This window comes from Spodoptera frugiperda, chromosome 26 (genome assembly GCF_023101765.2).
Source record: "Spodoptera frugiperda isolate SF20-4 chromosome 26, AGI-APGP_CSIRO_Sfru_2.0, whole genome shotgun sequence".
Lineage (NCBI taxonomy): Eukaryota > Metazoa > Arthropoda > Insecta > Lepidoptera > Noctuidae > Spodoptera > Spodoptera frugiperda.
The window spans coordinates 13,871,310-13,893,527 of record NC_064237.1 but is presented as its reverse complement, the minus strand read 5'-3'; the positions used below and the strand labels follow the sequence as shown (position 1 = coordinate 13,893,527).

The following is a 22,218-nucleotide window of genomic DNA, read 5'->3' as shown; positions in this document are numbered from 1 at the left end:
GTACTGTTGTACGTAGTACATATTAATTCCATGAATAGAATACTCTACACGCGCGATTTTGCCGTGTCTGAATGAACTAGCAAGTTTGGTTTGACAGCGGTTTGACATGTCCGATGTTGAAGTTGAATCTAGCTCTAAATAATAGATGTTATAGTGATTTGTATGTGGAGTTGAGTACTTTTCACTTAGCTACTTTTATTTTATATTATTCTCTTTATTAAATAATAAATCAGTATTGTATTCAGACTGATCAATTAGTTATTTAGAAATTTGTGCGCGGTTATATTTTGTGTTTTTGGCGTTACACTACCTTCTTGAATACATTTTATAAACAAAGTTTGATTTCTAATTAAATATTACTTGTTATTCTTACATTATTTTTTGTTTTAACTTTAGGTAGAAGTAAAGGTACGAAGCTACAGTAGCGACTCAGTATAGAATATAATTAAATAAATTATTCTGAATGTCTCGATTCGTGGCCGAGGTGCCGGAGGTTCTGGTAAAACCAGTAAGTATAATTATTGTACCAGTATTCATTAAAATAACACAATAGCACGCCAAGTTCCGGTACAGTGAGATAGACTTGTAGATATTTATATTACACCCACATTCCTATACATGGCCTTCAATTCTGATAAGTATTTAGGAACAGGAGCTGACAATGTAACCGTGATCTGTGTAATGTTGCAGGGCAAGATGATCAGCCTCTCGTCTTCTAAGATGAAAGCGTTACTGGTAGCAGTTGTTATTGTGCTGTATGTGTATCTATTGATTTACTTCAAAACCATATACTTGAGAACAAAAAGACTGGATGAGATAATGGCTGTGGTAAGTCAAAAGTCAAAGCATTTATTTCAATTAATCCTAAATTAGGCACTTTTGAAACGTCAAGTTGAATTGTCCGTCAGTCTGTCTGTCAGTGAAGCTAGGCGCTCGTTCCAAAGTGTTGCTTCGAATGGAGAAGAACGAGCAAGAAACTCCATCGTTACTCTTTTCAAAAAATGTTTTTTACAATATCTCTGATACATTATTTGATCATTTACCTATTGTATATATATGTAGGAACAATGTAACGACAATACGACGTCAAAACTATGGGACAATAAAACCAATTTGTAAAGAATATAAATTGAAAAAGCGGGTTGTTTCAAACATAGTGCCCACATATGTACACTTACAATTTTGAAATAATGCTTCTATACAAATAAAAAATAATCTTTAATTTAATTTTTCAAATAAAAAAATAATAAATAACTGCTTGATGCCACAGGATCCCTAGACTACATTGGAATAAATTACTACTTTAATTTAACGTGTAACTAGTGATCGTATTAGAGCATTGTCTAGTGTGAGCGAGTGTCCAGTGGAGCCGGACCAACATGCTGCCACACATTTTTATCTTCAATATAATCTGACAGTTTATAATATGCCTGTTTACACAGTTCACGCTTTATACAAGATTTAAATTTTTTCTCGTTCAGATTCAGTATGGTGGTTGGTAGTTTATTGTAACACTTAACACAAAATCCCATGAAGGATTTCTGCACTTTGGACAATCGGAATTGCGGTATAGCTAACTTATTTTTACCTCTCGTATTAAAATTGTGTCTGTCGCTTCTTTTTTCAAACAATTGTTGATTTTTTCTCACGTACATAATATTTTCGTAAATGAATTGAGAAGGCACTGTAAGAATGTTTATAGTTTTAAATAGTTCTCTCAAAGATTCGCGACGGGGCAAGTTATATATTGCTCGAATAGCTCGCTTTTGCAAAATAAAAATTGATTCTACATCCGCAGCTCGCCCCCACAGCAAAATGCCGTAAGACATTATGCTGTGAAAATAACTAAAATAAACAAGCCTTGCCGTACCTACGTCCGTTAGCTGCCTAATCTGTCTAACTGCATAAGCAGCTGAGCTTAGTCTCCCCGAAAGTGCTTTTATATGGGGCCCCCATTGTAATCTGTCATCTAATGTGATACCCAAAAATACAGTCTCCTTAACAAATTCTAACTTTTGTCCGTTCAAAGCAACATAACATTCGTTATTTTGTACGTTTGGCAAGCAAAATTTAATACATTTGGTTTTTTCTCATTGAGCGCCAAGTTATTAATAGTAAACCACTCATAGACTCGAAGAATGGAGCTGTTCACGTCGTCAAAATTATTCGTACGTCGACCTATTTTAAAAATCAGTGATGTATCATCTGCAAACAGAACCATTTTTGGTTCATTTTCGAATATGAGTGGCAAATCGTTTATGTACACGAGCATTAATAGTAGCATTAATAGATAATAATGTTATGTTAAAATGATCCAGCACCTTGGGGTGGATTTAGTTATGAGTGTCAAAGTGTCATTAAGGCAGAGTTTTTGTCATGACTCCGGCACTGCGGCTCTCCAGTGGCCTCACGCGTGCTAATCGTCGCAGACGTTTCGCTCACCACCGCAGCTTCGGCTTGTTGGCCGGCCGGCCTTAGCCCGCGGGCCGACTCGCTCCTACGCGATTTTAAATTACACTCTAGTTTTGTAGCAATTCAGTTAACTTTTGTTGCATATTAAATTTTTAACCAACATTATTATTTAATTGCAACTCACTTGAAACTATAGCAAATTAGTTTGATCAGAATTATGTATGGGGTAATAATGGGATAAGGCATTAGGCCTAACTAACAAGGCCGACCACTTGGCCAACGAGGCAGTCTTTAATCTTATAGACTAATTTGTATTCCTACAAGTGAGACTCTTGTGACATTTTGGGTTAGGTAAAAATGTATTATTACTTTGACTACCTATAACCTGCTAATAATGAGATTGATTTATTATTTTGTCTAGTGAATCTGGATTTTATATACAATGTGATAGGGGCGAGACTTCTAACCCGTTAAGGCTGAGTTCTATATCTAATTTTATCGACAAAAGTCAGGGGTCGAATCCCCTCCCCCTAAAAGTTATGGCTATTTTAATATTTTTTTTACTTTTTTTGATATCAAAGGTTGTATGCGTCGTAGAAACAAAAAAATTACGACAAACGGTAGCTAATAACCTTGGCTAACTAATTCATTACTTTTTTCATATGTTTGATAATGTTTTGGTGAGAAAAAAAATCATTTGTGAATTATTTTTACCGAAAAAATCACTATTTTTCAATATTTTCAATTAGGGGTTCAAACCCCATATTATTTTTTTTGTCGATAAAATTAGATGTAGTACTCAGCCTTAAAGGGTTAGAAGTCTCACCCCTATCACATTGTATAATGACCAGTGATTAGGTTTAACCTCTCGTGTGCCGTATATAAGACAACAATAGAAAACACATTGTGTCTCACGTGGATCCACGTTCAAAACATACGAAGGGATAATAGCTATTTAATCACTATGAGTGTAACATAGACATTAATCTTTATCGAAAACTTGTCCAGGCCAGCATTGATACAAGTCACTGGCCGCGATCCCTCCTCAGGCTCCATAATCTTGTAATAATTATTGTACAGGCATTGAAGACTGAAAGAGATTTGCTGAATGTTGAAGCACTAGACAAAAAACTAGCGATGCAGATGACACGTGTTGACCAGCTGTATGAAGACTACTAGACTGTGCGGACAGTACCTTGTGCCTACCAGATGATAACTCACAACTAATTTTGTTATTTCTTCAATCCTCCAGGTTATTATCTTTAAGGTATATTAGCTTCTTTTTTCCTTTTCATTTAAATTATACAGGGTGTCCCTGAAATCGACGTCCAACGGGCAATAGATGATCAGCAAGGTTCCAACTGTTATCAGAAAAATATAAAAAAAATCTAATAAATAATAATAATAAAGTCCGCATGGCAGCTTGTGGCGAGCTGTTGGGCAGTGGCGACCCCACGGACCTGACTCCCGGGAGAGGCCCTACTTTTTAACTCCGGTTAGTACTCGTGACTATCCGGAGCGGCCTCTCCTGCCTCATTCTTGCCTTAACCGGCTGGTTTGAGTGGAGATCGCAAGAGTGGAGTTGCCTTCAACTCCACTTGGGGGAAGGATGTATCCCAATAAGATGCTGGTAGGGGTCTTGACCGTACTTCCGGGATTGCCCTGATAGCCGTGGGATGCCTCTCCTTCCTCAAGCAGCTCAAGATATGTTGCCCCCTTGTCGCTACATGCTAGCGGCCGTTTCCGGGGGCCCATTAATTGAGTTTGCGAGTCACCCCCTGCCTGTTTATCCGTATTTTTCAATATTGGTCAGGGGCAGGGGCCATAGTATTCCATAGTTATCATACTTACCAGACCATCAGCCACTCACACCCATAACCCAATCATTTTTCTTCCATATTGCACAATAGTCTTACATCAGCCGGCGATTGTCCTTTGGTGTACTTCCATAGTGCATACAGGGATAATCGCCGGCTGATGTCCCATTACATTTAATTTTAAAGTAAAATTGTTCAACGGGCCTCTGCGAGTTGGCTTCGGCTCCTCGTATGCCTTCCAAAGGTCCGGGACCCTGTGGTCCCGTGATGTGTAACGAACATACAAAAATAATAATAATAAATTATGTACTACATAATTTATTCAGTACAGTCACTTAAAGTAAGGTGAAAATTTTATTCAGAGTATTTGGTTCCTCTAAAACTAACAATGTTTTCCAATCTAAAGCAGTTGTCTAAGAATTTATGATTCCATATTACTGGAGCACTCTTCAGGATAAAGTAAGGAAGATAGCAGACGAAAAAATAAAGATTTGTAGCAACAAGAGTCAAAAGACTGGCACAGGGTGTACTTTTTCGTGGATAACACATAAGTCACTGTAATTTAAAAACTGTAGGACTTAGATTTTTTTATATTTTTCTGATAATAGTTGGAACCTTGCTGATCATCTAGTGCCCGTTGGACGTCGATTTCAGGGACACCCTGTATATTACAGATATTAGTAAAATGTGTAAGGTACTAGGGCATTCTAAACTATACATAATTTAGCTCACTAAAATATAAAATGAACGCGGGTACATCCCAAAACTGTGATCAGACACGAAAGAACGGGAAGCAGCATTCTCAAAATATATCACTGACCAAACTGCATTCCCAAGCCGCCTGCCAAGCGTGGGCATTATAGCAACCCCCCCTTCCCTCCTTTCACAAGGCCCTCGCGGAAGACTCCGGATCGGGCAACAATTTCCGGGCACTGTAAGTCCCCACTTACCACTTACGTCTGCGGACGGCGAGCAAGGGTAGCTCACTGCCCGACCAGAACCAGACCCGTGCGTGCGGCGCGCACCTCAACGAGCCATCAGACCACCACAGACGAGGCCCAATAAGGCTGACCTGAACGGGGTGGTTTTAGTCTAAATTTTGTATACAAAACTGCATTTAATTTGCCACGAACATTTTGCGACATTGAAGGTCGTTCTGTTCAATCAATTTTCCTAATATTTCCAAGGACTTGCAAGGAGGTATTTAGTTTCTAATGTTTCGAATGCATCGGGCATATTGCTGAGATGTGTTGCAATAACTCATTGACGGCATAATACAACGCGTACGACTACTGAAATAAGCGCATTACACGGAAATGTACCAAAATATGCAATAATGCTATAAAATTATGCATAAGCATAAAATATATGCAAAGATTAAATCCGATGTCTAGTTTAATGAGAAATTACTCAATAACATGATATGTAAAATAAGAATGAATTAAGTTTTCATAAAATATCTAATTCTAGTGTATTCATGATGATTCACTGTTGCGTCGCCGTCGCCGTCGGTAGGGGCAACTACCCAATTGCTAGCACTGCACCAAATTATCAGCACTCTGAATAAATCGACCAATTGTAAGGTTTTCACTTACTAATTTGGGTTTCCACACTAATAAATAAATAAATGTATGTTTTTGGAATCCTGCTATTGGGAAAATCATACTTTGAGACCTCAAATTGGTGAAAATTATGTAAACAAACATTTGTGTCTTGCAGTTTCTTCTGTTTTTGCCTTTTTCTTGTGATCGCCGGTAATTTCACGTGTTTACATTTTATGATATATTGTATATTTTACAAATTTAATATTGAAACTACTGATTTCTCTGATATTTGAGATAATTTTTGATGATAATCTGAAGAGTAGAATTTGAGGTTTTGGTGATTAATTGGTAAAATACGTAGTGCTGATAAATGGATCGCATATTTTGTAAATTCTAAATTATCAGCACTGGTGCTGATAAATGGAAAAAAGTACATAAATACTAATTTCATATTTTTTAATGTAAATTATGTTTATTTTATGCAAAGAATTAATTTTGTTTTGTAAAAGTAGTTTATACCACCAAAATCCAAATGTTAGCATGGTGCTGATAATTGGATCAGAAGCATGCTGATAAATTGGTTTCCCTAGAATTTCATCATCTCTTCTTATTTCTTTTTATTTATTTTTTCTCTTCTTATTTTTTGTTTTATTACCAGTAATATTAGCAAAAGATTTTGTAGATGGTATGCAAGCTACGACAACTTCTATAACAAATAAACAATGTTATAATAATACTGGAGATTGTCTTAGTAGTGCGCAATTGGTATGTCTTGATAGTCAACAATATTTACTAACACCAGTCAAATTACAGGACATTTTGATTACTGAAAAAACATCTGAACGGAAAGGTGTTAAAAAAAGATAATAATTGGCCATCGTACGTTATCGTGCAATAGACCATCGTAATTCGTTGTCATGAAATAGACTAAACAATTTAATACGAGAAATGTCAACAAAAGTTGGTATACTTGTGTTTTCATGCGATGGCTAAGTCAATCTATTTTATTTAAAACGTAAAATTAATGTAATATTGATATGATAACAATTTACATAGGTAATAACTTAAGACAGAAGGTCTCTTAAGTAGGGACTAAATAAAATAACCGACTTGGTATTACATGGATCTCATATTTTTTTACGGTACATAAACTGATGAGGTGCGAGACTTGGATTTGTTTACAGAATGTTTTTGATGGTATCTCACTTCTTTTTGTAGATTCAATTATTCCATTATTAAACAATAAAATGTAACTGCATCAATAACTTTGTAATCTCATACATTTATATGGGTTTACAAAGTTATTGGTGTGATGAAATTGTAACTGTATCAATAACTTTCTAATCCCATACATTTAGGATTACAAAGTTATTGATGCAGTTGATGTATTCAAAAAAACTGGACTGAATTTACAAAATATTTGATTTTTCCCTTGATGTAGGTACTAAATACAAATTTTACGCAAACATTTTAAGCTTCTATGTGCCTTATACTTTTGATGATCTGTCAGTCAGTGACAAAATTTCGAAACCTTGACGTGTTATAATTCTTAAATTAATGGTTAAAATTTAATGAAAATTCAAATATACCATGTTTGTACAATGCCTGCTTAGTATCTGAAAATTCAGGCTTCTTGTTTTATCCACAACGAAGTTATAGGCGGTCGAAATTGGCCTGAATAGTTTCGAGAAAAAGATGGTACGGCCGTGACACTTTTTTTTGTTCGACTTATACAGATAAAAGTATTATTAGATTATAAGTAATTGTTTTGTTACCTGCTTACTAACTATATAAAAAATAATTAAAAACAGATTTTAATAATATAACTAATTTTTTTAATGCAATTCCTAACAGTGATGTTTAGGTGCTGATAATTGGGTTGCTCTATGCTAGTAATTGGTGGAGATGGTGCCAGTAAATGGTGACAGACCCATTTTTTATTCTTACTTGTCTAAATAATCTTGGATAGAGGTCAGCCGTGTTTTTCTTTTATTATCGTCTTCCTTATTAAATATTATAACTATAAAATTTGCCTTAACGAATAAAAGCCTTTTTTTCACAATAATAAGTTGGCTTAAATTAGGACTAACTCTTAAAGTGCTGATAATTGGGTAGTTTACCCTACTACTAATTTCTAGGCGTAATTTTACCGTCACTGAGATCATCCTATGTTTCATGGAGTAGTGGTATATTCGCTGGATGTGTCCTCATCCTTCGTTACATTACAGGGTTGCAGCGGGGCGGTGCCAGTCAGCCGTCTTTGTGTCCTCTATTCCGGCGATGGCTGCAATGAGCAAACTACACGAAGTGGCCACTTGTAATTGTTATGGAGTTCGTAAACGAGCGCCAAGTCAATGTATGAACGACTTCGATACGTCAGTAGGTAGGTAAGCAGGCAGACTACTTTAACTTTATGAATAATATCACCTTTTGTTAAGACACCAAGGTCTCGCTCTGTACCTATATTCTCGACATTTCAACTTAATTTCTGCTGACTAGCATTTGCATTTCTTTTTGCAAAAGTAATGATAGATATACCTACTTATCGATAAAACTACTCGTGAGTAGTCGACCACTCGGCTGAATTGTAATTGACGTTATAAACACGGTTGTATAATACTCGTGTCGTGGTATACCTTGTGGGTGTGTCGACAACGAGAAAGCATTTTGTCATTTATATACAGTAAATATTGAATGGTTGATGCCTCTGATGTGTCTAATTACAGGCTAATGTCATTGGCTACAATAGTCGCCAACGTGTCGGACAGCTTGCTAGACAAACAGTTGAACACATTGATCTCCATGACAATTTAGGGTCAAACCCGGCCTATCCACGGAGAGTGCCGTTCTGTGCCTAGACAAGACTGCATTTGCTTATTTTTTGGAACTGGCAAAGGTTGGACCTGGTGACCGATGAGGCGCTGTGGAATACAATGAAACAATGTGTTCGAGAATGAAACAAAAGTACCACACCTGGTTAAATCCTCGTTTCGTTACTGGTGCGGTAACCGGAAAAATAGTGTAACGTGGGCGGAAGCTCAATCAGGAGGAATACGAGCCGGAGTACGGGGTTAAGGACCCGCCGCCTTCACTTGTACATGGAGCAGCTGGTCGCCGGGCGCGGCAGTGCCGGAGTCGGCTGCCATGTTGATGGCGTTACATGAAGTGTGTTAGCCACGCGGATGACATGGTGCTGCTGAGCCCCTCGATCAGTGCCCCAAGGACAATTGTAGCGACGTGTGAGTACTACGTAGTGCCCGTGTGTTCAGATATAAAGTCAAAAAGAATAAACTTGTTATGTGTAAAGCGGGCGCTATCAAATATTCCCCTGGTTTCTTGCCCGGTGACTTGTCTGAATTGGGTGACTAAGTTTAAGTACTTGGATCACTGAGGATCTTAAAGACAATGTGGATATAGAGATAGAGAGGGCATGCAGGTCGCTGGCTGTACGATGTAATATTGTGGTTCGAAGATTTGCACGTGGTTCAAGACCAGTAAAGTTAGTTGTTACTCTTTTAAAGTTTTTGCCAATCTTTCAACACTTGCAATCTTTGGACCAATAATTAAGCGCAGACGGCATTCGTTCAGGAAACTGTTGAGACACGCATGGCGACGTGGCGACGTGGCGACGTAGTCCGCTATGTTTGCGGAGCCGCACACGGATGAGTCTTACGCCAGCACGAGGGAAATGAGCGGGAGGCTGCGCGCCGCCGCAAACAGTCTCCCGAGCGTATCCAAAGACCGATGAGATTGCACTCTGCTGCGCCACTGGGTGAAAATTCACACGTTCTTGTAAATAAATTACTAACACTAGTTTAAGTTGATTTGTTTGTCTCATATCGTAGAGCTCGAGCTGCCATGCGCGCATGCGCCGTTATGTAGCGATATGAGACGTTACTTACCGACACTACTCTCAGCTACTTAGGATGGGGTTTATATGTAGGTTAGAAGCATGAAGCAAGTACAAAGAAGTGAAAACATTACGAGATTGTGCACCGTGACACAAAATAACGTGGAGTTTGTTTGTTTGAATGCGCCAATCTCCGTAACTACTGGTCCGATTTGATAAAATATTTTTGCGTTGGATAGTCCATTTATAGAGGAAGGCTATAAAGTTTCACGCTACGATCAATAGAAGCCGAGCAGAGCGGGTGAATATGCGCGGGAGTAACTGGTGATATTAAAAGTAAAAAAGTGTAATCTAAATATGTTATAAGCGTTCAGAACGTGTCACACACAACTGGCAACGCTTTTGTGGTATGGAACCGCTAGAAGTAAAATACAGAGGGGCGTGGTTTGTAACGTCCCGCCCTCCCCGTGAGTTGTCACGCATTATAAAGGGAAATTATAAAAAACATCCCGTAAAAAATACCAAGTCTCGTACCTTAAGACTATTAGTGAGAAAGCCAAAAACAATTTCTATGCGCTCACGCGAATTTCGAAGGCTACCTGGGGTCTCTCTTTTCTTACGCTCAGAACCATCTACGGAGCAACCTACCTGGGATGCGTGTGCTACGGGGCACCAGTGTGGGCTGATAGGGCCACAATAGGCGCGGTACGGCGAAAGCTTCTCCAAGGTCAGCGTCTAGCCTTGATCTTTCTGTGTAAGGCTTATAGGACGGTTAGCACAGAGGCCCTACCTGTGCTCGCGGGACTACTTCCAGTCGATCTTGAGGTGCAGCGACGTGCTGCCATGTACTATAATGCGAGACCTAACTTTTCCGCAAACTTTCTAGCACAACGTGATCGAAGCAAAATTGATAGATTGCTCAAGCCTTTAACGGACGTCTGGGATGAACTTCTGACTGAGTGGCAGTGTAGATGGGAATCTTCTACCAAGGGCCGCCACCTCTATCAATTCTTTCCATCCGTGCATGAGCGTCTGGAGAGGACATGGTTGGAGGTGGATCACTGTGTTGCCCAATTTCTTACTGGCCATGGCAACTTTAAAAGCAAATTGTTCTCATTTAAACTCGTTGATTCACCATGGTGCCAATGTTCGACAGCGGAGTTGCAACATGAGCAATCCGCCCATCACATACTCTGGGAGTGTGGTCTCTGGCAATCTGAGCGTGACACTATGTTGGATAATTTAATTGTTTCATCAGGTGTAGTTTATTACACGGACCTTGTGGAGTCTCGAGCAAATTTCCGTGCGTTTAGGCGTTTTTGCCATACCTATTATTGGAAGCAAGTATAACAGCTCACGCATAGGACCCATTTAGTATTAGCATTTAATATTTTAGTTTTAAGTAAAATTTCCGTGGTGCTTGGCGACTGGGCTTCTCCCAGTTGTGCAGTCTCTTTTGTGCCTTAAGGCTTAAGTCATCCTGTCTCCTGCATTAAATTCACCGAGGGAAGTGGAAACTATCGTTTTCTTTTCTTCTCCTCTAATAACATCTGATTTGTTTCGTTGCGGGATCCAAGACAGTCATTCATTTCCCTGGGACGCGCCGGACTTCAATGTTCCGGTGTTTTCATGTTTGTATCTACTGTAGATCCTGGCTTACAGGAGTTGCAGCGGTATGGGAGGTTGTGGCGGGCTTGTCCCAAAAAAAAAAAAAAAAAAAAAGTCTCGTACGTCATCAGTTTTTCTACCATAAAAAGTTGTGAGATCCATGTAATACCAAGTCGGTTATTTTATTTAGGACCTTCTGTCTTAAGTTATTATGTAAATTGTTATCACATTAATTTTACGTTTTAAATAAAAGAAATTGACTTGGTCTCCGCACGTAGGTAATCATGCAATAGACTAAACAATACATGTAATACGAGAATGAAAACACAAGTAGGTATAGTCTTCGGCATGTAACTTGGCATTTTTTTTTTTATAATAAGAAAGTTCCGCCAGTCGCACAGGGATTGATCCTCACAAGCATCGTGCGCATGCGCGGGGACGTTGCGTTGACTATTGAAAAAAATGATTAGGTACAAAATCTTGCCAAGTTATCTGCCAACCTTTATATACTTGTGATGGCCAATGTCATACATTTAATATGGGTTTACAAAGTTTTGATTTATCTAGAAAACTGGACCGAAATGATGTAGGTACCAAACACTAATTGTACTCTGAAGCTTCTATGTCTGCTAGAAGTGCCTTAAATTTTTGGTGATCGGTCACTCAGTAAGTGGCAAAATTTCGAAACTTTGACAAGTTATAATTCTTAAACCACGGTTTGTACAATGCCTGCTCAGTATCTGAAAATTCAGGCTTCTTGTTTTATCCACAACGAAGTTATAGGCGGCCGAAATACGCCTTAATGGCTTCGAGAAAAGAATGGAAGGCTGTACCGCTTTTTTGCTCAACTTGGCGGGGGCACTGCCGTGCCCCCAGATCATCTCTTTGTATTTGCTTCTCGGTAATAAGTTGGTATGTATGCATCATCAGTATTAACGTTGTACCTCTGTTGTACTTAAGTACCATATTATTAGTTAGGCCAACTGTCCGCACGTCATACACACGTTGTCGTCTATTTGCGATTGCAAAACGGTTGCTTGCATCGTGCGTAGTGACAGTCAAAACTGCGTCCACTGAACGACAACGTAGCTTTACTCACACGACGCATGCATTCGTCAACTGACGCGCTTTTAATCAGTTTTGATTGTTTCTAGGTAAGAGGCAAGCTTATGCCTTGTAATCGTCATGCAATCGTCAATTGATGAAAGTGGACATATTATGTTGTGCGGTTAGGCGGATAATGGGCCTTCGGGTGAGACCTACAGTCCGCGACGCGTCATGCGCGCACATGACGACAGGCGGATATAACGATGCTGCTTCGTGGACAGTTTTTATAGATTCTAGGCAAGTATTTGTCATTTGAGAGCCGTCTATTGTCAAATGACAATGACGCGTCGCAGTCAGTAGACACTTTCATGATTTATAATTCAGATTCTCCTGGGTTGTGTAAGCGAAAACGTTTCTTCTACCTTTGGAAAATCGTTGGTCACCTTTAAAGGAAACCAGGAACAAGTTGCGTTGTATTTGTTTAATGTATAACTTATTGTTTACTCGAATGTATTTTTAACGTTGGAATCAAGAAATAAAAACAAGCATTTAAAGACGTAGTTTTATTTGCAATGTCGAGATCACAATGGCAGTCTCACTATTCTTTATTTCTTAAAATCGTAGTAAGTAGTAACATTATAAAAATGGGCTAGGCTACATTTTTTTACAATAATTATTAAGCGCATGAATGAAACGTCTGTAGTGAGAACAATCTAGTCTAGTGAGTATAATTGAGTACAATACTGCGAGGCAGTAAGATAGTAAAGGCGAGCTAGCGCTGCTAGCGCTGCAGCAGCGGGCGGCAGGCGGCGCGCTCCAGCACGGCGCCGGGCGCGCACTGCCACGGGTCGGCCGTGGCGCGCTGCCAGCGCTGCAGGCGCGCGCGCAGCGCCGCCTCCACGCCCGCCAGCGCCGGCTTACCTGCGGACAGTGTATATCGATATAACTCTATCATTTTATTATTACAATTTTACTGATTAAATTGTCCAAAATCCCCGCCGATCCCACATTTGCTAAAAAAATAATATTCAAGGTCAAAAACAGTAATTTTTATCATAAAAATGTTCGACAGAATTGGTGATTATAATTATGATTTTCTACAAAAACGTATCATCTCTACTACTACAATGAAGCTGGGTTATCAGGGTAATAATCTATATATTAATACGTGATGCAAAAACTTTGGACCGCTTTTTACGAAAATTGCGCGGACGTAGGAGCATAAAATTTGGTACACTTATAGTTTATGTATAGGAGAAGTGCAGCACGCTAATATTTTTCAAAAATAATGCTTATAAAGTATCTATAATCAATAAATAAAACATTACACACACATGCATAGTATCTGATCGTATTTGACAAAACGTCAAAATCAATAGACATTGCGATGATATTCTGACGTCTCATATGAATAGAGTTTTATAAAAGAGTTTGTTTGAGTTTGAGTTAAATAAAAATTATCCTTGAACGTATGTTAAGTGGTATTGTAAATTAAATCGTATATGGTCGAATTTCGACCACTAGGCGACCACTAGTAATATTTATTACACTTAAAAATAAACAAAATAATGAATTAATTTTGTATGTGTAGTATTTAAAAATGTAAATTTAGAGAATTAAAAAAAAAATAATGATACATAGTCTCAGATGACAATAATGAATAATGGTCATTGTTACCCAGACAAATAATTACAATAAGTCTAGACTATTATTAGAACTTATGAAGGGATATTTACCATGTTTATTCATGATGAATATGATGTTTATTCAGTTTATTCATGAATAAACATGGTAAATATCCCGTCATAAGTTCTAATAATAGTGTTAGTGACCATGTCAGTTTAAAAAAAATAAGTGTAGAGGCTAAACATGGGCCGCCATATTGTAGCTCGCATTAACAATCCGGCTTGTCGTTCAGCCGCCGTATCCCAAAACGGCCCTCCTTTTTGTAAATGGCTAGCCGTGACAGCAGATAATACAATCCGCCAGCGACATGTACGTTAGGTAGCCTACATACTGCCTGCGTGTGTAATTGTGTAAACTGTGTGTGGTACATATTTACCGTGCAGGTTCCTGAGCTCCGCGGGGTCGGCGCGAACGTCGTACAGCTCCCACTGCGGCCGGTAGTAGTACTGGTGGAGGGTCTTGTACCACGGCAGGGGCTGCTTGCCCGCCGTGCGGTTCAACAGGTCCTGAGAGGTCATCACTCATATAAATGGCGCTTTTCCGGAAATACATATTTAGGTGTAATTAAAACAAATCATGTACACTTACCTGGAAAGTAGGTGAAACGTAGAGATCCTGGTCTATAGGAAAAGGCATCCCAAAGTTGAGATTATGTATAAGTTTGTATCGGCGCGTGCGCACTGCTCTCATGGGATAGTACATGGTGACCTCGTGGTGAGTCTGCGACGCGAACACTGCTTCGTCCTCGGAGTGCGGGGGCTCTGCAACAGCCACAAATACAGGGCGGCCCTGAACTACACGTTCTAATGGCACCAGCTGATCGGTTCCAACAGGTATCTGTGAGTTATTCTGATAACAGTAGGGAATTTGCCGATCAGTATGTCTACTTCAGGGTCATCCTTTTTTTGACGGGGATAATCATCCAATGACTTCTCCCGCCTTGGTAGAAGCGAGAGACTAGTGTAATGTCAGACTCTTACTGACCAAAAATCGGTCCGCACCATGGCCTGAACCAGTGATGGACGCGAGGGGTCACCGTCGCTGATCATATCCCTGAGGACACGCCGGGCGGCAGTGACGACTCCGAGCGTTTCCTCCCACACATCAAAAACAGTTAACTACCTCCCGAAACTCCCGTGTGCTCAGGGCCACCCTGTGTGTATGTATGCAACATTGGTCCGTCGCCCGGACGCTGTGTAACTAATTAGAGAGTATTACTGACTGACCTTTTTCTAAAATAGGAAGCAAGCTCTTAGCTGTATCCGGTGGTAGTATGTCATTGTTTTCCTGCGAGAAGGGAATGTTGAACCAGTCCAGCACTGTAGGCATGATGTCCAGCAGGCTGACCATCGCATGCGATGCTTCATTCTTCCTCGCGCGCGCGTCCGGCGAGGCAATGATCAAGGGCTCGCGGAGTCCCGGGTCGTACATGTTGGTGCGGCCGGACGGGAACGGGACGCCGTTGTCCGACGTGTATATGACGAGGGTGTCGTCCGCGTGGCCGGCGCTCTGCAGCTCTTGGAGCACCAGCCCTACTCCTGTTGAAGCGAGGAATGTTAGATATAGCCGCGCGGGCGACGTACCACTGCCCTGCTAGTGCCTACTAGTTATGTTATTGTACCTTGATCTAGCCGCGACATGGTCGTGTACTGGGCCGCGATGTCTCTCCGAGCCGCTTCCGTGTCCTGTGCATTACAAGACGCTATCTTTACACAACCGAAACTACTGGACTTAAGAACATAATGATGTACTTAACTAGGTACTTTTTTTTTTTTTTTTTTTAAACGTTGCCCCACATTAGGATTTTCTCCTGTGTCGTGGGTGCGTTTACAAACATACAAGTTCACATACATGATCCTTGTGAGTGAAACTCCCACGGGTATATTAAACACAGGAATATAATTACCTATTTGTGCGTATGAAGTCTCTGCAATAGTAATGTGAATACATAATATTTAGGTACACCATCAAAAAATAGAAGTTATACACCTACTAGCTTTTTTTTGAGGGGGGGAAATCATCTAATTACTTCTCCCGCCTTGGGCGAGGCGAGAGGAAGTGTCAGACTCTTACTGACTAAAAACCCCCGTTCCAACTCCTGCTTTTCGAGCCGGAGCCCCGGTAAACCCCCTAGGTAGTCCGCAGCTCCGGATACCTACTAGCTAAGGTCTGGTGTCTGCCAGCAGCTCGTCATTACCTGGATGAAGTAAGGCAGCTGCACTTGCTCCCACTGGTAGTAAATTGGATGCCAGTCCGGTATAAGCCCCATGCCCTCCTCGCCGGAACCGAACCGTTCGCAGAACGGACCATACTGCGGGTCCGTGTGACCGCACCTATGCGGGTCGTGGAAACTTACGTACAGTAGAAACGGCCTGAAAATAAATAAGCATCCAATATATACATTATGCAGACCCGGCCACCCAGGCAAACACTTGGGAGGGAGCGTATAATAACAAATTAACAAGCCCACTCATTTTCCAATCTCGCGAGATGTATCTGGGACTCGCTATCTACAATCTGTGTAGTACTACGCGGGAATTATATTGTTTATTACCTTTTGTCACGGTTCGCTTTAGCGAGGAACTCCCGGGCGAGCAGCTTGATGTGCGTGATGTTCCGGCCGACCTGGTTCACGTGGTTGTTCTCCTCGGTCTGCTCGTAGTCAAACTTATACTGCGGCGCCGGCCCGACGTCCTTCTTACCGATAATACCTGGCGAGTAACGATCAACGTGAAGGCAATTCTCAAAGGTATGTCGTTCTACGTTTCAGGAGAGGTAGATATTAGATGTCTACTCATAAAACAATAAATTATTAATTAAAAATGTTTAAATATACAGAAAGAAATACGCACCGGTGGTGACATTATGCGCGCTCAGCAGGTTAGGCAGGCTGGTGACGGTGTCGAAGGAGTTGAAGTGGTGCACAGTGCGGTGCAGCCCGTACATGCCGTTCTGGTGGCTCGGCGTGCCCGTGAGCAGCGCGGCGCGGCTGTGCGGAACATGTCTATCAATCAGGCTGCTCACGCCACGGAGCCAGCCCGGCAGGTGGCACTACACTTTCTGCTCACATTAATTTGTTCACACAAAGAAAATCTATTTGCTTATTATAAAACTGAAGAATCTAAACGCGCCGATCTCCAGAACTACTGGTTCGCATGGAATAATTATTTTTGTGTTGAAGAGTCCATTTATCGAAGACGTCTATACAGGCTATTAAAACTTCACACTACATATCAATAGGAAATTGAAATCAGCAAAACAACGAGCGAGTTGCTTGTTATAGATAATTATATATTATTTATTTATTTATTTATTTATATATAATTATTTTCTAATCCCGCGCAGTTTCGAATACTATCCAACACAATAATACATCTTACTATCTTACTAATAATATAAATGCGAAAGTGTGTGTATGTTTGTGACTGAATCACGTCAAAACCGCTAAAGGGATCGGAATGAAATTTGGTACAGCGTTAGACTATGGTCTGGAATAACTCACAAGGCTTTATCACAAAGGAAGACGGTCGAAGCCGCTGGCATAAGCTAGTAATTACATAATAAGTTACCTAAAAATCACGGTTTACTCACGTTCACTAATGGAAAAGCTCTACAAGTTTCGAGTCACAGAGGGACTTCATCATTAACAGCGTGCGCAGACGCGGCGACGTCGCGCAGCCGCAGCCTACTGAGAGAGAGCTTATATCTTCATTAATGTACCTACGTGAGTTAACCGTGATTTTTGTGAGTTTGGTGTGTTTCACGATAGTTGGTTATTACAAAAATAATTATGTACATTACAATATTCAATGCGAACTAATAGTTTCGGAGATCAGCTTGTTTAAACAAACAAACTCTTTAGCGATATGATATTAGTTTACATACCAATTGTGTAGGTACATACAGGTAGGTAAGTACTTGTAAGCCCTCAACTTTATAAATTAATAAAGATGTAGGCACGGCTGTCAGCCAAAGTCAATCTGGGTGACGCCGCCCTAAAGTCGGACCTATAGACCGTAACTTACACTCTCGCCCCAGCCGGTTAAGATGCATAGCATATGTTCCTACATTCCATATGGAAAGAAACAAATCGAAAATTGAGATCGATATAATTGGCTGCTCTGCACAGCAAACAAGTCGTGCTGGCGCTAATTGCTTACCATCAGGCTATCAAGCTTCTCGTTTACCATCCTTCTGGCTTTATCTCATAAAAAGTTAGATGAACGAATGGTGAAACAGCGTACCTACCTAGGTGTGTTTTACTTTTTAGTTATTTCAAATAATAAGCTATTGTTTAAATATAGTATTGTTCGGAACCTTGGAGAGCAGCTGCTAACTGAAGTGAAGGCATTGTTGAAGAGTAGACCACGCTTGGCAAGGGCATCGATGTTCGGAGTCTGGCAGATGTTGTTCATGTACGCGCCGAGCTCGAAACCTCCATCATCCGCTGCAAATGAAACAAGTACAATCATTTATGTGAGTACGTTCAGTAGCCATATTACATTCATACCACCACAAATGGGGCCCAGTAGGACTGATGCCTGATCCGGGGCTGTGGATTACCTAGCGGGTTTACTGGGTTCCGGCTCGAAACGCAGGATGTGGTTCTTTTTTTCAAACTCCCGTAACTTAATAACGAGATAGATATTATGTTGGTAAAATAATTCAAAATGATATGAAGAAATTATTTGTACTATATATACATATGTAGTCGGAAGAGTCATTAATACGGGACTTCAATATTTACCTAGGTACCTACTCTAAAACGAATGGGTGACAACAAATGAATACAGGCGCGCTGTTATAATTAATTGTGATTGTGACGTCACCCCCGCCGAACAGGGGAAATTACGGTTGACGATTCAACATCGCACCACAGCACTAATCTTGTATTGGCGAGTCTGAGCGAACAACTACTTACTGGAAATACTATCATTCGATTAGTGTTCAGTGATTGCAATCATTAGAATCAGTGTTGTGAACCTGTTATTGAGTTCGAGATAATAACAGTGAACATTATCACAATAAGAGTGGACTTATCTTTGATGAGTTTGATGTACTTTGTTAATGATTGCACTTTGAAAATGACTGAGGCTTCCGAGTTTGTTTCGGCATTTCTTCTCAGAATAGTCAGTGGGAAATGTCCGGCCCCATCAGTAGCCTAATTAATGTAACAATGCAATTACCGGACATAAACACTCAGTACCTACATTACGAAGATTTTATTTTAATTGCGAGCGAGAGGGTGGTGTTGCACACCGCTCGCTGAAAATACGTCTGCAAGCAGTATAAAAACTAAGAATATATTGTACTGTTAGTGCAGCATGGATCCGAAAATTAACCCGAGATTCTATTCTGAAGATTTTATTGTTTTATTCGAAGGAGGCTCTCGCCTAACGTATCGCTCACATCACCCTCCGACCTGTATTAATTAAAAGTATTTTTTTTACAAAGTCACCAAATCTGTGAAAAATTACAATACCTACAGGTACTAATATAGGTACTAATATCAGGAATTTGTCGGTTTTTTTTATGAAACACGCCGGTAATCGTGCAGACGTATTACCTGATGGCAAGCAATCGCCGCCACCCATGGACACTTGAAACAGCAGAGGCGTTACAAGTGCGTTGCCGGCTTTTTGGGAGTTAGGAATTTAAGGGTTGTTGTTCGGGAATCGGGGATGGCGAAGATTGGGAAGGGGGGAATTGTGTAACCTCACTCACACTACGAAACACAACGCAAGCTTTGTTTCGCGTCGGTTTTCTGTGAGGCCGTGGTATCACTCCGGTCAAGCCGGCCCATTCGTGCCGAAGCTTGGCTCTCCCACTCTTAAGATTACACATAGTCTAGAAGTATGAAGACATGTACTTTCATTGGAAAATATGATCACCTTGTTTATTTGTTTTCAAAATAACTGGGAAAATAGTGTTGATTAGTGATCCCGTTACAAAAAAAAAAAAACTGAAATGTAATATTTTATTCTAGGTTTAAAAAAAAACTATTATATATATTTGTATTCTATTCTTTTCCTAGCACGGGGCCACAGGGTCCCGGACCTTTGGAAGGCATACGAGGAGCCGAAGCCAACTCACAGAGACCCGTAGAACAATTTTAAATTTAGTGAAATGAGACATCAGCCGGCAATGATCCCTGTATGCACTATGTAATAATGCATGTATAGATAATTATATTAGTGTCAAATATGCTAAACTATAAATATACGATATCCGGCAAAATGTCCGTCTTTTTACTGTACGTAGTCCGGCTTTTGTAAATTTGTATATGGCAACCCTAACCTGGACCTGGGGGTCTACTCGTAATTCAATGAAAAACGAAGTTTTGTCGAAACTTCGTACGTACTACAATAATTCCATTTATTGCGAACCTTTGTGTTGATTTGAAATTAAAAATAAAACGTTATTTTAAGTAATTTCATTAGTAAATCAAAATTAAACGAAACTTCGGATTCGAGAAACGGAGTAGGCCCCTGTTCTTGACAATAGGGAATGCAATCTCGATCTCGCAATAACGAGATCTCGTCCTTAATAGCGCATTCGAAAATGGATTTTTGGTTGATATTAGAAAAGAAGGCTGCTTTTCTTTCATTTGGTATTTGATAGTTTCGATTTCTAGTTCATTCAAATAAAAGACATTCTTACAAAATTACCACATATATATTAATTGTTAAAACCGGCAAAATCAGGCTTAAGTCAAATCATAATTTTATTTTATTTCAATGTTAAACCAATATTACGCACTCAAAGTTATCTTAAAGATGGTAACTGTTTTTCACACTAAAATATCTGTTTTTTATCAAATGCAGAATATCGAAATATCCGATTATTTTTAAGGACGGCCGGTCACTTATTCTCGTGGGTTTCGAATTTTCCGCTATTTTTAATTAACTAAACACTTCAGATTTTCCTGAAACAAAAAATCAAAAGCCAGTTGCACAGTTATTACCAAGCAATACCACCCAGACAAATCTGAATTATAAGTGCGAAGTAAACATTCCTTATTTTTTAGATTTTAAATCTTTTATTTAGTAGGTTCGCCCCTAAGATGACCCACTGATCGGTTTTACACTTCTGGCATATAAAATATAAACAGTAATACAATTCCTACCTGTCATAACCGCTGTTTGAGCAAAAATACCATGTAAATTCAATAAAAATTAACTTCTTGTTCTAATAAACATAAATTTACACCCGAAATATAATTAGCCGAGCTCCGCTCCAAATTGTTTATTTACACGTTAAACTTCTAAGTTTTATTCATTTAACCCATTCGACGGCGTTTTTTTATTAATATTCAGGTGCGGAATACGCCAATCGGCGTCTTTTTAAAATTGCTTAAGTATATCTTTACGAAAACCAGTCACAAAAAAAAATTGCAACCAGGGCACATATTTTTAAAGCGACGAAAACCGGCCCGCACCTGTCTAATAAAAGTTTTTTTTTTCTGCCGCAGCGAATGGGTTAAAATTCCATTTTTTTTTTAACAGAAAAATAAGTTTCGCAAAACAAACCCGATCATTTATCTAGCTGGTGACATTCATTCAACGTACTACTTAAGTGTTACCATAGTTTTAAATGTTGTTAGTTAAACTTTTTTTCGTTACGGCTTTTTTCCTAATATAAATAATATAAAACAACAACCCCATTATAGGATAGAAAATATAGATTCAATATACCCAACAGTGAAGCAGCTAAACCATTTACAGGTTTAGCTTACCCATAAACTAAAAAATTAAATTATTTAATAATACAGATTCTATTCAACATTCATACTGGCTAAACACAGCCGTCACGTCATTTTGGTAGTTCAATCACCTGCTTGGCTGTTTCCGTGAACTTGGGTAGTAAACTAGTAACTGACAATTACTTTTTTTGTCAACGTCATTGGTTTTATATGTATAAGTTTGTGCCCGTCATGCACAGCAGAGCTGCATGCAAGCAAGTGGACAATAGACATTAAACACGTATACAGCTGTCTTGCGTGTCAGACCGATTTGATAACGATAACATATAACTCATATGAGCGACCACGGTTTAAAACTTAAGTATAGCATTGCAATATGATTTCTAACTCACCTAAGAATATAAGAACATTTCCAGGTTTACTACCTTTATCAGATAATGCGGTATCAGTGATAAAGAAGCAAATTATCAGGGTGTAAACAATACTCGATTCGTACGCCATGTTTTCAGCCAGCCTAGCGGCTGTCAGCTGATAACTGGCAGATACTTGACG

At 39.6% G+C, this 22,218-nt stretch overlaps 1 protein-coding gene and 1 long non-coding RNA gene across 7 annotated transcripts; one reads left to right on the top strand and one right to left on the bottom strand.

The window, feature by feature from the left end:
- Positions 1 to 42: 42 nt before the first annotated feature.
- On the top strand, positions 43 to 12,832 carry LOC118263970 (uncharacterized). Of its 5 annotated transcripts, none has more exons than XR_007707189.1 (6): positions 43 to 169; positions 397 to 508; positions 691 to 828; positions 3,493 to 3,679; positions 8,002 to 8,156; positions 8,500 to 12,832. It is a non-coding gene; the product is annotated as an uncharacterized LOC118263970 (long non-coding RNA). The 5 variants fall into 5 exon arrangements; XR_007707190.1 differs by having other exon boundaries at positions 8,002 to 8,160; XR_004782635.2 differs by having other exon boundaries at positions 3,493 to 3,664; positions 8,002 to 12,832.
- Positions 12,827 to 22,202, bottom strand: LOC126912486 (N-sulphoglucosamine sulphohydrolase-like). 2 transcript variants are annotated; one of them, XM_050704793.1, is made up of 10 exons: positions 22,059 to 22,202; positions 18,282 to 18,411; positions 16,817 to 16,968; positions 16,519 to 16,675; positions 16,162 to 16,336; positions 15,586 to 15,649; positions 15,191 to 15,502; positions 14,553 to 14,725; positions 14,341 to 14,470; positions 12,827 to 13,199 (listed from the first exon to the last, which is right to left on the bottom strand). In XM_050704793.1, the coding sequence occupies exons 1-10, from the start codon at positions 22,165 to 22,167 to the stop codon at positions 13,060 to 13,062; spliced, it is 1,542 nt and encodes a 513-aa protein (XP_050560750.1). In that variant the 5' UTR covers positions 22,168 to 22,202; the 3' UTR covers positions 12,827 to 13,059. The 2 variants fall into 2 exon arrangements, with proteins under 2 accessions (XP_050560750.1, XP_050560751.1); XM_050704794.1 differs by having other exon boundaries at positions 16,817 to 16,953.
- Positions 22,203 to 22,218: the final 16 nt, after the last annotated feature.

What these genes read in the sequence shown, in the direction of transcription:
- LOC126912486 (XM_050704793.1), bottom strand. Translation starts at nt 22,167, where the DNA reads ATGGCGTACGAATCGAGTATTGTTTACACCCTGATAATTTGCTTCTTT. An exon ending in CATGTCGCGGCTAGATCAAG is followed by an intron (nt 15,503 to 15,585) that starts GTACAATAACAT and finishes TCGCTTCAACAG; the next exon opens with GAGTAGGGCTGGTGCTCCAA. An exon ending in ACGTTTCACCTACTTTCCAG is followed by an intron (nt 14,471 to 14,552) that starts GTAAGTGTACAT and finishes ATGACCTCTCAG; the next exon opens with GACCTGTTGAACCGCACGGC.